This window comes from Canis aureus, chromosome 24 (assembly GCF_053574225.1).
Source record: "Canis aureus isolate CA01 chromosome 24, VMU_Caureus_v.1.0, whole genome shotgun sequence".
NCBI classification, from domain to species: Eukaryota; Metazoa; Chordata; class Mammalia; order Carnivora; family Canidae; genus Canis; species Canis aureus.
The window spans coordinates 49,642,757-49,659,643 of NC_135634.1; the positions used below are offsets into that span (position 1 = coordinate 49,642,757).

General features: G+C 45.9%; 1 protein-coding gene across 2 annotated transcripts in view; it reads left to right on the plus strand.

The window, feature by feature from the left end:
* UBE2F (ubiquitin conjugating enzyme E2 F (putative)) overlaps nt 1-16,887 on the plus strand; it is a 55,283-nt gene that overhangs the window by 25,496 nt on the left and 12,900 nt on the right. For both annotated transcript variants that reach the window (XM_077869418.1, XM_077869419.1), the window contains exons 5-6: nt 8,258-8,325; nt 15,821-15,891. In XM_077869418.1, the coding sequence (XP_077725544.1) occupies nt 8,258-8,325; nt 15,821-15,891 (139 nt within the window). The remainder of the gene's footprint in view (nt 1-8,257; nt 8,326-15,820; nt 15,892-16,887) is intronic.

Here is a 16,887-nt window from a genome sequence, read left to right on the forward strand (position 1 = left end):
TGAAGATGGAGCAGGAGCCTCTTGAAGCTGGAAGGTGAAGGACAAGGATTTTCCCCAGAGCTGCCTAAAAAGAGCACAGCCCTGCCCACTCCCTGACTCTAGCCCCCTGCCACCCATTCTTTTTTCCCCATCTACAGAAGTTAATAAATTTGTATTGTTTAAGCCACTGATTTTGTGGTGGGTCATTATAGCAACTGTATTTTCCAATTATATATTGGCTTGTGAGCCAATACAGAGAGCTAAGCTTTCTCTGCCTCAGGTGATCCAAGAAATTCAAAGACCTCCTGTTTTGTTTTTTAAAAAGTAGTTTTTTAACTTACGGTTTTATAGTTTGTTCTGTGATCCATTTTTAGTTCATTTTCTATGTGTTGCACAAGGGTCTAGTTTCTCCCCCTCTGCTGCTGTCTCCCAGAATGAAGGGGGATGCTGTGTGAAGAGTTACAATCAATTCTGTCCTCAGCAGTAGAATTCACCAGGGAAGCCACCCAGCTCTGCAATGTCATGCTTCATTTTCATGGGAACATTTTAGGCATGAATACAATTTCTTCAGTAGGTAGAGGGCTCTTTTGGCTATCCATTGTCGAGTGAGCTTTGGTAATTTGTGTCTTTGGTGTTGTCCCTATTTTCAGACTTTCTGATATAAAGTTGTTCTTAATATCTTGTCCTATAAAGTTCTGTGGAGCCTATGTTGACATCACCTCTTTAATTCCCATTGAAAACGTTTATCTGTTTTCTTGATCAGGTTACCTAGAGGATTGTCGATTTGAAGAACCAGATTTTGGCTGCACTGATTTTCCCCTAACATTGTTTTCTGCTCATATCTTTATTACCTTCCTTTGGCTTGTTTCCAGTTTAATTTGTTCCTCTTTTTCCAGTTCTGAAGGTGGAAGCTTGGACAGATAACAGGATATTTCCATTTCAGCCTAGCCTTCATCTTAGAGTTCTCACGACTCCATTACATATGTTGTAGCTCAGCTTTAGACAGTCTGCTTTCTATGTTTACCAGCATACTGCCCACCAGTGACCTTCATTCCTTGTTGGAAGTTTGAGTTTCTGTCTGTTATTTTCCTTCTGCCGGAAAAAACGCGCATGGATTTGTCTGTAGTGCAGCCCTCCTGGGTGATGATTTCAGCATCTTTGGGACCTTATTCTGCTGCCTCGTGGCTTATATTCTATCTTATAAGGAATTAGTGCTGATTCTTTGTTCCACACTTTGCAATGCATTTTATTCTCTGGTTGCTCTTGAGGCAGTTTATCACATTTTTAGCAGTTTGACTATGATGTGCTTTGATGTGGTTATTGACCTCACCTAGGCTTGTTGAGCTTTCTGGGTCTGTGAATTTGATTTTCATCAAACTTAGAAATAGTTTGACCAACATTTCTTTAAATATTTTTCCTGTAACCCCGTCCTGGGACTGCAATGATCTGTATTAATATCTCTTGCATATATAATACCTCTATATAGAAATTATATCTCCATTGGTCACAAGGCTGTGTTCACTTTTCTCTGTTTCATGGTGAGTAATTCCTATTTCTGTAGGGTCCGATTCACTGTGGAGCTCATCTGGTGAAGTTTTCATTTCAGATATTATGGGGATTTTTTAGCTGTTGATGTTCTGTTTGCCTCTGTTTCTTCTTTACTGTTTCTTTCCTTGTTGTGTCCATGGTTTCCTCTAAACCTCAGCATCTTTTCATAACAGCTGACTTAGTGTCTGTCTGTGGCTCCTCGCTGGTTCCTGACCCCATGGCACCACCAAGCACCTGTCTGCCTCTCCGGCTTGGCCCCTGGCCTCCCCATGGCAGTCTTGCCTGCGTCTCTGATCCCACTCTGCCTTCCTCGTGGACACTGTCTCTTTGTCTTCGCCTCCTCTGCCCTGCTCACCCTCTGATCCCAGTGAGACAGCTTGATTGGATGTCAAAGTTAGATTGGACGTGGCCATGCCACCTACTAGCTGTGAGGTGTAGCTGGTTACTTACTGCTTGCGCTCCAGTGTCTTCTTTGAAGCAGTGCTGTTGTGTCTGTCCCACTGCATTGTGGTGACTGGGTCAGTGAACATGTGCATGACTACAGGTGACTGCATGAGGTCCACGGTCCATATTCTCACATGTCAGTGTGCTTAATGTTGTGGCGGGTGTTCTCCAGATTTCCAGATTGTACCTGACAGCATACCCCCAGGCTTCCCCTTAAATAATCCAGCCCACACCAGCTTCCCCTCTTAAATGAGCTGACCTCATGTGTATTGTGTTGCAGTTTAGGACAATTTTGTCTTTGTGTATTTTCATGTTGGGGTGGGCACACTGGGCCCCATCGCGAAAGTGAGCCAAATCCCACTTGGGCCAATTTTTCTATGGCCCTCAAGCTGAGAATGACTTTTACATTTTCAAAGGACTATGAAAAAAACAAACAAAACAGAGTCTGTGACAGAGCCCAAAGCCTGAGGTACTTACTCTCTGCCTCTTTACAGAAAAAGTTTGATGACCCCAGTCTATAAACTCATCTTGGCCAGGGTGGTGTTTTCCCTGACTTTTAGGTTTAAAATGTGCATAGAGTAAGATTTCCAGTGTGCTGTAAATATTGACATTTAAAGATAGAAGTATTATTATTGCTCTTTAAATGTTTCCAGCAGAATCTAAATAGCACGGATACGCCCACTATCACGCATTTTTGTAGAAGCATGCAAAAGCTCTGTTGCAGTGGTTGGAAAATGTTCATTGCTGCTTTTTCTCCCTGTATTCAGTTTTATTCTACTTGTCCTATAGAATTTTATCCTAATGTAAACATTTTTATGCTAAATATTTTGTCACCCGTCATACTATTCTGTAAATATATATATATACATGTGTATATACTCACAAATTATTGTAAAAGTTTCTTTAGCTATAAGACTCTTAGGCCTTAAGCATTTTCTTTTGAACGGTACCAGTCATTGTTTGTACCAACTCCTGACTCCTGGTTTTCCTCCACTGGTGCCAGCTGCCCCTCCGTCTCCTCTCCCGACCCCTCCAGGTGAGGACCCTTCAGACTCTGTCCTGTCCTTGGACCTCCATAGTCAGCTCCTGAAATCTGAAGTGCTTCTGTACACTGAACAGCTCCCAAGAACCCCCAACCAGCCCCAAACTCCCCCACACTCCAGAATGATCTATCCACTATTGATCAATACCTCCACTTGAATGTTGACATGAAACTTCAGATTTGCATGTCTGACATTAAACTTTGTACAGTGGTACCCCTCACGGCCTTTTTATCTTCCTGCTGGCAAACCTTCCCTTTGGATTGCAGGATCAAAGAACTCAGCTCTTCTGTGGCTTCTTTTTTTTCCTCACCCATCACCTAATCTGTCAGCAAGTGCTGGTGTTGCTTGCATCAGAGTGTTCCCATTTCACTGCTTCTAGCCTGTCCCTCCTCTGTCCAGACCTCTCTTGTGGCTCCCTGTCTCACTCTACATAAAAGCCAGCATTCTCACAGTGGCCTCTTCGGCCTCAGCTCCTCCCTCCCCTGCTGTGATTCCAGCCTCTGTAGTACTCTTCACCCCATGGCCGCCTTTTTTTTTCAGTTTCAGGCCTTTGCTCTCTCTTACCACCCTATTTAAAATTGCAGCTCCTACTCCTTAGCTCTTTCTCCATCTATTAGATGATTTCCTTATTTACTTTGTCTCTCTTTCACTAGAAGGTAAATTTTGTTTTTTTTATTCATGAGAGACAGAGAGGGGGGAGAGAGAGAGAGAGAGAGAGGCAGAGACACAGGCAGAGGGAGAAGCAGGCTCCATGCAGGGAGCCTGACGCGGGACTCGATCCCAGGTCTCCATGATCAGGCCCTGGGCCGAAGGCGGCGCTAAACCGCTGAGCCACCGGGGCTGCCCAGAATGTAAGCTTTGTAAGGGCAGGCACATTTCTGGCTGACTTGTCACCAGTGCCTAGAACAATGCCTGGCACATCATAAGCACTTGCCAAATATTTGTTGAGTGAATAGTGACTTTATACAATATGTTGCAAGCTTTGATGGTTACTAAGCATAAAATAGCATTTCATCTGGGGGATCCCTGGGATCGGCCCAGGGTGTGATCCTGGAGTCCTGGGATCAAGTCCCACGTCAGGCTCCCTGCATGGAGCCTGCTTCTCCCTCTGCCTGTGTCTCTGCCTCTCTCTCCCTCTCTCTGTGTTTCTCTTGAATAAATAAATAAAATCTTTGGGAAAAAAATAGCATTTCATCTGAAATGTATCTAAGAATGATGGGGTTATTACTATTAGCATTTAGTTGATGTATTTGTGAATGACTTTGTGGTAGAAAGAAGGGTTCAGTATCAGTTTTCTTTCTTCATTTTGTTTTATAAATGTAGACACTGAGAACTGCTTGTTCAGACAGGCCTGAAAGGTATTTTGTTAGAGCTGTGACATTCCATCCTTGGATGTCAAAGTTAGAGGCCAAAAATCATAGGAGATATTTTCTTGATCTTTCTGCTGATTACTAGATTAGGGTCCTTCTTCTGTTTTGTTGAAAGCTGAGAATTGGAACCCACCTGACTTGGAAAAGACATTCCAAACAGTCATCAGAGTCCCTTAGCATCAGTTTCTGAGACGTTGACAAAAACCACTTTCCCAAGACCTGTCAACTGATCATTAATCATACCTTTCTCCACTTGGAAACATCTCATTTTATCTGAAATTCTCAGCAAGAGTTGAGAATTTTGTGATATTATTGATTTTGTCCTACCCTTACCAATATAAAAACTTACGCTTTATATTTCCTCAGAAGCTTGAAGCTGCAGATTTAGCTCCTTCAGTTCATCAGAACTATCTATCTAGTGCATTAATAGGCAGAACTAGTTCTAATTGTTAGCCCAGTCAGCAGTCAGACTCACTCTCAGGGTAAGTCTTACTTATTTCTAAGATGTACCATCAACCACCTCTCTTCTGAGTGTAATTCCTAGCAGGTAGGTGAGGCATGGAGCCAGTTACCTGGGCGGAAGATCGTGCTGTGCCTGTGGCTTACTGGCTCCGTTTTGTTTCTCATGAGGACAATATGTTCTTTTACATTAGTCTAGGGATTGAAGTTGCTAAATGAAATTTTAATCATCCCTGCCATCAGACTTCACAATGTGTCTGAATTTAAGGCATTCCAAAATGAACTGGGATGTCTTATTTATAACACCCTACTTTGCCCTTAACAGAACTGAGTGTAGGATAGGGAAAGCACAGCCCTGCCTTATACCTCCATTCAGAGGGCTTTCCTGTGATGTTTGCCTTCTGGGATGTTTGTGCCTGGGGGCAGTGCACTGTGGTAAGAGGAAAGCTGAGAGGTCAGCCTTCTGCTCCCAGTGGGAGCAGCTGTGAGAAGGGAAAGGGAAGGATGGGGCTTGCAGGACTTATGACCTCTTGAGACCATCAGGGAGCTTCACTGTAGGAGAGAATGCATGTGGACACTGGCCACCTAGGACTGGATTCTCTGGAAGCTGTTTGGATCCTCCTACTCCTTGGACAGTCTCCTCCCAGGAATCCCTCTAACCTGGCTAAGAGATAGTAGTGTGTGATTCCTAGAAGGCAGGAGGGAATGTGTTCCCAGATATAAGAGGAGGGAAAGATGGCTCTTGTCATTGTAGCCCTGGGTGGCCTGGATAGGCTGGACCAGTGAGACATGGATGCCAGGAACTTCTCCTACTACATTTCATTGTTGTATGTGAATGCCCAGTTATCTGAGAAGCAGGATGTTTTCAGCCACAGCACCCATGGGTAGTGATGTAGTGGGCCTGTCCCAGACTGGGATGTGGTGCACACTGGGTTACAGACATTCTAAATGACCCCTCTGCCCACTGGCTCCAGAGTTGTGTTGGTCCTTCTCAGTCTCCACCCCGTCAGGTGCCAGCTTGGGAGCCAGACCCGAAAGATGGATCAGCAGGGACTCTTCACTGGGGCCTTTGTTGAGAAAATCACAGGAAACAAGAGATGCTCTTGAGTTTCCTCTGGGTCCATTCTGCTCCCTGGCTGCTTTTTAAGCGGGACTATGGCGTTTCTAGGCAAATTCAAAACCAGGGTGGATCAGATCCAAAAGCTATTTGTACCTTAGAAGAGGAAAAAAGCAGTACTAGCTCAAAAGCTGATCATTTTCCTGAAAGATGTATTTCATAAAATAGAAAGAATTTATAACTCTCTGTTTGTTTTCTTATTTTCAGTGGGTTCAGAGTTGATATAATTCTAATGATTATTAGATGAGAATTTGACTAGCACAGAGGAATATGGTAAAATCAAAACCTGGTTAGACCAAATCATAGTTTCTTTGAAACTGGTTGATAGTGGAGTTGAAACTATATATTTGTGAAATGGAAAGGCAGCTAGAGAAAAGCCACAGCGGTATGGCAGGATGGAGTGGCTGGAGCACAGCTTTGAGGAGCAAGAAGAGAGGCGAGCAGATGGAGCACTGCACCAGAAGCCAGGGCATGGCGCGCAGCGCATGGCCACACGGGTTGCAGAGCCCAGTGCTAGGCCACTCTGCTGCAGTGACTGCTGTGCAACACGGGAGCCTAGTGTCCACAGAGCTTCTGGAGAGCAAGGGTGTGCTCTGATTATTTCATACCTAAGATGCCACTTGTTTGGAAAGTTCTTATATCTGGAGGTAATCTTTTTCCCCAAGAAAGTCTTTTCCAAAGACTCGATACCGCCAGTCACGAATCCAGGTGCACTTGGAAGCACTAGAAATGGACGCGTCAGATAAGTGAGGAAGGGTAGAGAGTAAATACTATGTGATGTTAGGCAAGCAAGGAGAAAAGACACACCACCTTATGAATGGCTGAGCTGATGGAACGTACGAAACCACAAGATCGCTGAGAGAAGACCGAGAAATCAAGTGTTTCTATAATCTTGGTTGGGAAAGATCTCTTTAAGCGTAATACAAGACAGAAACCACAGAAAGACTGGCTTCTCAAAAGTGAAAACTAGTTAAACCACAAACTCAAAAGACAAACAGCAGACTAAGAAACATTGTAACAAATATAAAAGTCAAACATTAATCTTCTTAAGAGCTGTTTCATACTGGTAATGAGAACGTGGGTACTTCAGTAATAAAAGGATACTTAAAGAACATCAATTACTTCTAATTTTAAAAATGACTTAATATGAAATTAATTTCAGCCTCACTACTTTTCTTCAGCTGACTGTAACGTAAAACAAATAGCATATTTCTCTTCTGTCACACTGGCAAGGAACAGAACCATTGGGGTCTAGGCAATGTTAGTTTTACCTGCTGGGCAATGTAAATGTTGACACAGTCTCCAAAATGTTTTTTTAATGATGATTTATTGAACACTAACAACTTCCTATTAAATGTTCGTTTTATGTCAGTAGCTGAGGGAAGCAGTAAGATGTACAATGGCTGATTTGTTCACAATGATAATATTTGGGGGTGAAGTTGAACTTTGATTTTAAAGATGATAATTTTGTCAAGTTGTGAAGTTCAGAGTTCTTCAGGGCCCGGGGTGCCAGGTTCAGGTTCAAGCACCTTTGTGGTGGAGCGCCCCCTGCTGGCAGCAGCGCCAGGAGCGTTTACAATGCACCTGCAGGCCAGGCTCACCCCAGGGCCCACCCTAGAAGAGGCTGAGAGGCGGCAGGTGCCATCCCAGGAGTTGGGACTGCACTGGGGGGTCTGACCCAGTGCTGCCCTGACCCCAGGTCTCCTGCATGTCCACCAGCCCTGTTCCAGAGGGCCCGCTCTGTTGAGAAGGCTGCAGCCAGCACTCATCCAGCCAGCCCGCAGGTGTTGACTGTGGACTCGTTGAGGCAGGGATCCCATCTGTGTGCTCCACCGCTTGTCTCCAGGCCCTGGAGCACCCCTCGGAACGGACGTTCTCATGGAGTGACCAGCAGCGAACAGATGATCCTGCAGCTCAAACTGGATGGTTACCTGTCATGAGATGTGCTTGGAGGGGGCTCACGGGTGCTGTGATGTGGAGCGGGGTGGGCCGAGGTGAGAACAGGGCCCCTCTGACAGGTGCTGGGAGACTGAGCAAGAGGAACCAGCTCCCTCGAAGGGTGCTGATGCCTCCCTAGGGAGCCTGGCTAGTGGGGTGACAACAGGCAGGCCAGTGGGGAGCTGAGTGGAGTTCATCATTAGGGCAGGGGCAGGATTTGGTGAAGTAACAAGCAACCCTGCAGTCCTGTCATTTAACTCTTGATTCTCTGTATTTGCCATATCCTAACATAGTGTTTGCTTTTTGTTTCCTTTTTTTTGATTTTAAGGATTTTTTGTTTTGTTTTGTGTTTTTGATAGATGAGGGTTACTACCAGGGTGGAAAATTTCAGTTTGAAACTGAAGTTCCTGATGCATACAACATGGTGGTGAGTAGCTTGCGTTTGAGCCATTGTTTCCCCTTCGCGTGGCCCAGTGGCCGTCACAGGGCCCAGCACCCCCCTGCCCTGGGTCCCCCCAGTCCTGAGGCCGAGTACAGAATGGCCCATATTTCTGTGATTAATGGTACTCATTGGCAGTATTCAGAGCCTTAGGAGAGAGATTCATTTCTCAACAAGCACTTGTGAGTGCTGTGTGTCGGGCAGTGTGCACTGGGAGTACGGCTCTGCCGAGACTGGGGCAGCTGTCCCAAGGCTGGCACCCTCACTGGGGGCTGCCTGAATAGTTCATGTCAGTTTCTTCGTTAAATTCTAGCACTGGAGAAGAAAGCATTTTATTTAAACTGTAGTTTTGTTTATGGTGTAACACCAAAATTCCCAAGGTGTAATTTTACAATTTTAGAAAAGAGGAATGACTCATAGTTTTAAACCATAAGTAATTTATACCCGGAGCTACATGTTAATCTCTCAGAGACCTACCTAGGTAATAATTATACCAAGTACTGTCACATTCTATCCTTACTTTTAAGGAACTTACCAATTAGGAAGATGAGAAAAAGTGTAGAAAGTTACTCTAAAATGATAAAAGCCATAAGTAGCAGACAACAGAGATACAGAGCAGTGCCAGGAAACTAATATATGGGAATTCAGAGAAGGAAAGGAGAGAATCACTTTGGGAAAGGGGTCAGGCCAGTTGAGCAATTCAGGAGATATAAGATTGGAATTGTCCTGACTTGGGGTTGACTCTTAGATGACCTCAGAATCTCTGGAACTGTGTTAATAACTGTGCACCGAAATGAGAACTAGCACCCTGGGTGTGGTGGATTGACCAAGTCGACTTGAAGGAAGAATCGGGGTTGAGGAGTAGTGAGGATGAATGAGCAACTCAGATTTGAGGGTTTTGGGCACTGAGAAACCAGGGACAGATCTGAACAACTCCACAATTACGTATATAAATATGTTTATATGTGTAAGCAACCCCCTAATGTTTCCCTCTCTAGGCCTATCAGATAGCAAAATAAAATCTGATGATAAAATCAAGTCTCTTGTTAACCTGAGGCTGTGGGTACGGGGGACTCCCACGTGCCCCAGCAGTTTGCCTGCGGTGACTGCTCCTACTGTCTGACAAGTGAGATTAGGCTCCCCTGCCCCAGGCCCTGACCCCACCACCAGGGCACAGTTCACTGGCTGTCACACTTTTTTATTTAAAGCCAAACTTTTATCTAAGGAATTGGTCTTTACTAGACTACTACATTAAAAGTTCTTTCTGAATATAGTTTATGAGGGTGGGAAAGAGTTGGCAACCTCAGAAGAAAAAAATTAATTTTTAAGCAAAGACGGGAAAATGTGCATTTCAGGTCTTGTCTGTCCATCCATCCAGCTCCCTGCTCTCGTCCTCTGTGCCCCTAGTCACACACTGAGGGGTCTCGCTTCACAGAACACTGGGCTCCCTCAGGTGAGACGCACTTGGAGAGGTTTGGTTTCAGTACAGATGCTTAGAATTCCAGGGGCTAGTACGATGTTTTCTGGAAACAGCCAGCCATACGGCAGGTGCTTAAAATTCCAGACCTTTCCGTTGTCTGGACGTTTGCCCTCTCTAAGGACTCCTCATTGGAAGAATGCTAACGGGTGGTGAGTATGTGACACCATCTTTTCGGAGAGGCAGTGAGTGTTTGAAGAGGAGGATGGCTCGGGGAAGGGCTTAGCATGAGCTGGCCGACTTGTGAGATAAGGCAGGAATCTGAGGACCCCTGATTCAGGTACATTAGGCATCATTTAGTTGGCAGGGCCTCTCGTTCCCAGCATTGGAAGAGAGCAGAGCATGAGGAGACACCAAGGGAACCGATTTTTGTTAGGAGCTTTTATGTGCCAGGTGCCCCCACTCACTCCCCTCATGTCGTTCTCCAGTAGTTCCCTGGAGACGTGCGTGCTCCCATGTTCACACGTCAGGAAGTTAGGGTCCAGAGAGGTAGAGTTAAGGACGTACCTTGTTAGCTTTGCCAGAATAAACAGCTCCATTGCTGAAGTGGATTCTTGTCCAGGCCTGCCCAGCTACCTAACGGGCGACCTTCCCCCAAACCAGTGGCCACTTGGTGTGAGAACACGTTTGTCATGTTGTCCTGTCCCTGTGTGACTTCTTCAAGGAACAGAGGCAGGATAGAAAACCACTGAGCCTCGAGGACATGTTTCTTATATTAATTGGGGACTTACGATGGTTTTACATTCTTATATTTAGTTTCTGTCTCCTATGGGAAATTTCTAGATGATACACTGGTTAGATTTCATCAGAAGCGAAACCCGTGTTCTCACGCCAGGGGCACTGAGAGGCCAGCCCCTCTGGAGTGGACCCAGACCCTGCCCTGCCACCGTTAGGGCCTCTTCCACTCCACGCTCCTGCGGCCCCTGCCTACCCTCTCCGCCTCCATGTCCAGGCTGAGGCCGCACAGCAGCCTTACTGCCAGGCCGGCGACTATCACTAGCTCACGGCAAGGAGTGGGGGGTGGCACCGTCCCCGGGAAATCATGTGATGTGGTGCTTGACCCATACAGAGGTACTTTTGTTTACCTTTTTTGTAGTTGGATCTCTGCTGGTATAATCCTCGGTGTCCCTCTCCACTAGACCGGCAGCTGCCTGAAGGGGAGCCTGGGGGTGTCTTACGCTGTATTTCCAGGGCTCTGAGAGCCTGCTACCCCCACACACAGTACACATTTGTCCAGGGGTTGGCACTCTCTACCCCTGCAGACTTACGGTGTAGAAAATGAAACCAGCATATGAAAATGCATAGGTTGCAGGCATTTGAGTGAACTTTAGGCGCCTGTGTTTCATTTGCTGAGGAGAGAGCCACCTTTTAGAAGGTCAGCCTGAGAGAGCTCTGGGGCTGTCTTGGGCTCATTTGTGTTTATGCCATAACTTTATATGATTTTTGTACTTTATAAGGACTCTTTAAAAACTCCTGACCCTAATAGCTCCTTCAATTAAGGTCACTTATTGAGAGTGTCATTCTGAAAAACTTTTGCTCAGTAAAATAGATCATTATTTTAGAATAAACTTTTTTTTTTTTTTAAGATTTTTATTTATTTATTCATGAGAGACACAGAGAGAGAGAGGCAGAGGCACAGGCAGAGGGAGAAGCAGGCTCCATGCAGGGAGCCCAACGTGGGACTTGATCCCAGGTCTCCAGGATCACACCCTGGGCTGAAGGCAGACGCTCAACTGCTGAGCCACCGGGGCTGCCCTAGAATAAACTTTTTAAAAGAAAGAAAATACCTGTTTGGTATCCCTACCCCCTCAATGCCCCTTCACTTCAGCAGCTAAAGTTGAGGTTTTCCTTTGGCTCTTTGTCCTTTTGTCCCTGAACTTTACCTCACAGCCTCAAACCTGCCTTGTGATCCCTCTAAGACATTGGCTGAAATTATTTTGTGACATGAAGCAAGTTTTCAAAACGTGCGAGGTTTTGTGTCAGACGCTGGCCTTTTAAGAACCCCAGTCTCCTGGGGGACAGCACAGACACAGTGATGAGCCAGGGTGGTGACACCCTGGGATGGGGGATCCCTATGCGATCAGGATGCCCAGAGGAGCATCAGGGCCTCACATGGTGTCGTAGTCCCAGGGTCCTACGATGCTCCCCTGCCATGTCGAATGTGCGTTGGTTGGTGCAGCCGTGCGCTAAAGCAGGAGGAAGGACACGGCTTTTTCTTCTTTGCCTCTAGTTTCCTCCTAGAAGTGACACGTACGTCCCCTCAGGCATATTTTTAAAGATTTTATTTATTTATGAGAGAGAGAGAATAAGAGAGTGGGGGAGGAGCAGAGGGGACACAAGCAGATACCCTTCAGAGCGTGGAGCCTGACACAGGGCTGGATGTCAGGACCTCAGGATCATGACCTGAGCCGAAACAAAGTCGGGCACTCAGCCTGCTGAGCCACCCAGGCTCCTTTCCCCTCACACAGTTTTGATAATATAACCAAATCAAGAGACATGGTCATGACCAGCCCCAGAGAGGGTAAGGGGGGAGCCAGAGATCTTTCAAGTGAACTGAACTCCCACTCCCCTCTTCCTCGAATGAAACGTATCCTTTTAAGATACTGAGAAAGTATGGCTGTGCCGAAATGAGATATTAATCACCTGGTACCTCTCCACTGAGAGATGCTCACCATTGACTTTCTGATGTATGTTATGGGTGGTAACATACATATAAAAGGGACCATGCTACACATAACTTGGTAACTTGGGGTTTTTTAAGATTAAAATGTGATGAACAAATGTTCTCATGTCAATTAATGTATCATTACATCATCATTAATAGGAACACTTCATTGTATGATCCATCATAGTTTTAAGTCAGTCCTTTGTTGTTGGTCACTAGTTGACCAGTTTTTGACAATATGAACCAGACTTTCTGTAAATAGTGAATATTTTAGGCGTTGTGAACCATAAATGGTCTCTATCACATATATGTTTTTTCTTCCATAAAATACGTGAGGTTTTTTTAAACAGTCTTTTCAAAATGGAGAAACCATGATTAGATCCTATGCAGAAACAGCCCACATCTGCATTTGGTGCATAGGCTGTTAACCGCTGACTGCGGGTTTTAGCAGTACTGTCGTGCATGTCCCAGACAGCAGCTCGTGCACATCTGCCTCTGTCCTTTGCATGAATCCATAGCAGTGGAGTTCCGAGTATGGAGTAATTGATGCTAATTTTAAAGCTCTTCATCAGTACTAGTAAATTAGCCCCCAGAGAGGTTATTACACCAGTGGCTTCCTCACCGTTACTATTTGAAAATGCCCTTTTTCCTCACGAAGATGGAGTATTTTGATTTTCTTTTTGCCATTTTGGGAGGAAATGTATCTAATTGTCATTTGAGTTTTCATTTCTTAAGTAAGTAGAATACTAAATATATTTTCCTATTTATTGGCTTTTTCTGTTCTTTATGACCTGTTATTATGTCTTTAGTCTTTTTTTCCATTGGGATATTTGTTATAAGAGTTCTCAGCTAGAATTTATATAAACTTTTTTCTTAATTTTTTTAGTTGTACTGTGAAGATTTTTCTGTTTTTCCTTTGTCTTTTATTGTTTTTATTTTGTAAAACTTTGGGTTGTTTTTTTTGCTTCACCACCGTACTAAAATCTACTTGTCTTTCATGAGTTTTTCTTGGTTGTGAAATGCTTGAAACAGGCCTTCAGATCCCAAAGTAATTCATCTGCATTTTCTTCCAGTACTCTTATAGTTCTGTATCATTTGTGGTTAGTGCATCTGGAGTATAACTTTTTTTTAAGGTTTTATTTATTTATTTAACAGAACACAAGCAGGCAGAGGGGCAGGCAGAAACAGGCTCCCCACTGAGCAAAGAGCCCAATGCGGAGCTTGATCCCAGGACCCCAGGATCACAGCCTGAGCCGAAGGCAGATGCTTAACTGACTGAGCCCCCCAGGCACCCCTGCAGTACAACTCTTACATGGGGACCTAACTGTGTTTTTCCAGATGATTAGCCAGTTGTGCACTGAAGAATCCCTTCTTCCCGGTTGGTTTGCAATGCAGTGGCTGTCATATATTAAACTCTTCGCCTGTGGTGGGGCAGGTGGCAATGCCAAGTAGGTGGAGCTGGGTATTTCTTGTCTGTCTTGTTGAGCGGTGAGGTCAGGTCTATGAGTTCTGTTTGGAAAGTGTGTGTCAGAATCTGGGTCCACGGTTCTGATCTGTTCTCCTGCCTGGGGACCACAGGTAGTAAGAGGACCACTGACAGGAGAGATGTCTGTGCCAACATCTGACTACAGAGGGTGTGAAGGGGCAAGGAAGAGAGGGGCATATACAATTGGATATTTGGAGATACAGTGAACGCTAGGTGGGTGACCGGTATGTCACAGGCACTCTAGAAGGAAGGGAGATAGAGCCTTCAGGTTCTCTCCGAAGCCAAGTTGGTGATTCCGTCTACGCAGTATGGAAACCGTATTGTTGCTTAGGGAGGTTCATACAGCCCTGCAGTGCCGGCCTTCCCTCAACCCAAAGGCCTTGCTGGAAATGCACAACTAGCGTACTTTCTATCAAAGCCATTCCCGTTTACTTGAAGGAAAGCAAAGTAGAGCCTAGGAAATTAACTTAAACTCACTCTGAACCTAAATTCTGTATTCCTTGGACACCTACATTCATACTTGGATTAATGATCTGGGCGAGTTTCTTGATGTTACGGTGTCTTAAAATCAGTAGGAAACTTAAAGAGTGCTGGAAAAATATGTCTGTTTTGTACAAATAAAATAATGAAACGATTCAAGTACTAGAAAAAGTGCAGGAGAGTCTGAGTGGTTGGTAACAAAGACAAAATTTGATTACTAGGACTTTACAGAAGAATAGCATCATAAATGCAAATTAATACCAAATGATAAACATGGAAAACATCCTCCCCGCCCCGCCCCCAACAAAGAAGTATGAGATGACATGTCTGTGAGATTTGGCCAGACAATGCTTATGTGCCTTGACTAGCAGTTCCTCTACCTGGGCTTCATCCCAGGAAGATCTTTCCCACAGAAGTGAGCAGAGATGAGCGCGCTGATTTAGTCCAGTCCGTGGTAGAGGGGGGAGGCAACCTAAATGTCCAGTAATAGGAACTGCCTGTGAAATGCTAGCGTTGGTACCATGAAGAATGAGAAAGCCCAAAGCCATCTGAAGTGGTGACAGAAATGAGCCTGAAGAGATGGAGAGCACACATCCCCACTCCCATAAAGAAAAATGGATGTGCACCCACACACACGCATCTCTGGGGCCTAGAATACAGGCTCACAAGATGTGTATTAGGTGTTCATAGAGATTATTTCTGGGTGGAATTATATACAACAAAAGGAAAGTCAGAGATCTTGCCTTGTGTTTTCGTTGTCTTTTTGTCTTAAATGAGTATGGATTGTTCGTATTTAGAGTCACTTTAAAAGAACAGCTTTATCTAAACATGCCTCATGATAAGCGATTATCGATGTGCCTTACTCCCACATACTCATTTTCATTCTCTTTCCCTCCTGTAAGCATAAAGCAGACTCAGGCTTGGATGTGGGACAGTGTACATGGCAATAGCATCTTCAGAAACACGTGCACAGGGACCCAGCTACCACTGCGAGGAGCAGTCACATTCAGCCACAGCTCCGCAGCGTAGAGCACAGGCATCTGTGCATTGGGCCTGGAGCTCAGCTTAGGCTCCTGCACAGCCCTGGCGGGGTGGGTCAGAGGTGGCCGAGGCCCAGCTGCCAGCCCCACACAGCCTCAGGCCCTGGGATTGTAGAAGGGTCGTGTTAGGGGTACAGGCAGGCTTCGTGGGGCTGACTAGCACCTGTGGATGCAGTGTGAAGACACTCCCGCCCAGGTGACACGGGTCCAAACTTGAAGACTGGCTGGCCAGTCAAGCTGAGTGCCAAGTAAGCAGTGCAACGAGGGGCTAGATGGGGTCTGTGGCAGCAGGCATGATTTGGAGAGCCTGTGATCTCTTTCTCTCTGTGTTGCAGCCTCCCAAAGTGAAATGCCTGACCAGGATCTGGCACCCCAACATCACAGAGACAGGCGAAATATGTCTAAGGTGGGTTTCTCTTCTCTCCTGTCTTCTGTGTGAGCACTCTGTGTGAGCATCGTGCTTTCTAACAAAGGACCTCCACTGAGGAGATTCTGAGGCTGGGCCAAGATTAGGGAGGGTGGGGAAGTCACCCTCAGGGCTCCCGGGCTGCACATCCCACCCAAGCCTGCCTCCACCCCCAGACCCGCGGCCTCCTGGGCCCTCTGGTGGCCAAGACCCCTGCCTGTCCTCGCTCCACGGCTCTTATCCTTTCTCGCTCCTGTTGTAATGAGAGGCTGCAGTCCCTCCATGTGGCTGATGTTTGCTAAGAAGGAAAAGTATGATTTATAAGATCCAGGGAGGGGAATGTAGGTGGCAAGTTTAAGACCTAAGCATTTGTATTTAAGATGTCCTCTCTTTACTGCAATAGTCCTGCTGTGCATAGAGCAGGACAGCTTTCCCAGAGCTTCATGTCCCCGGTAGCCTGTGTGTCCTCCCACTTCCTGAGGCTGCTGATCCCTGATGTAGGGAACTCGCGAAGGTGTGTGATTTGTTGTGGTTAAGTAAATTTAGCACTTGGGCTTTATCTCTGTGTCTTGTCACTTTGGTAAGGCAGCCGTGGAGTTGCACCGGTTCTGGTCCCAGACTGCCTGGGCTGGGAACCAGCGCCACCGCCAGCAACAGCACCGCCGGCAGCCAGGTGACTTTGGCAGGTTATGTAACCATCAGCCATGGGGCCGAAAGTAGGCATTAGCATTGGCACCTTGTTCTGCTTCCTTCCTGTGATGATTCAGTGTCATCTCCCCTCCCACCCCACCCAGGGAACACCAGCCCCTGCCTGTGGGGAGGAACTATACACTGACTGCCCTGTGCCTGCACAGCTGGACCTTCTTCCTTTTTTTTTTTTTTCTTAACGGTTTATATACCTATTTGAGAAAGAGGGCATGCGAGCTGGGGGAGGAGCAGAGGAAGAGGGAGACTGCTTCTGAGCATGGAACCACTGAGCATGGAACCCAAGGTTCA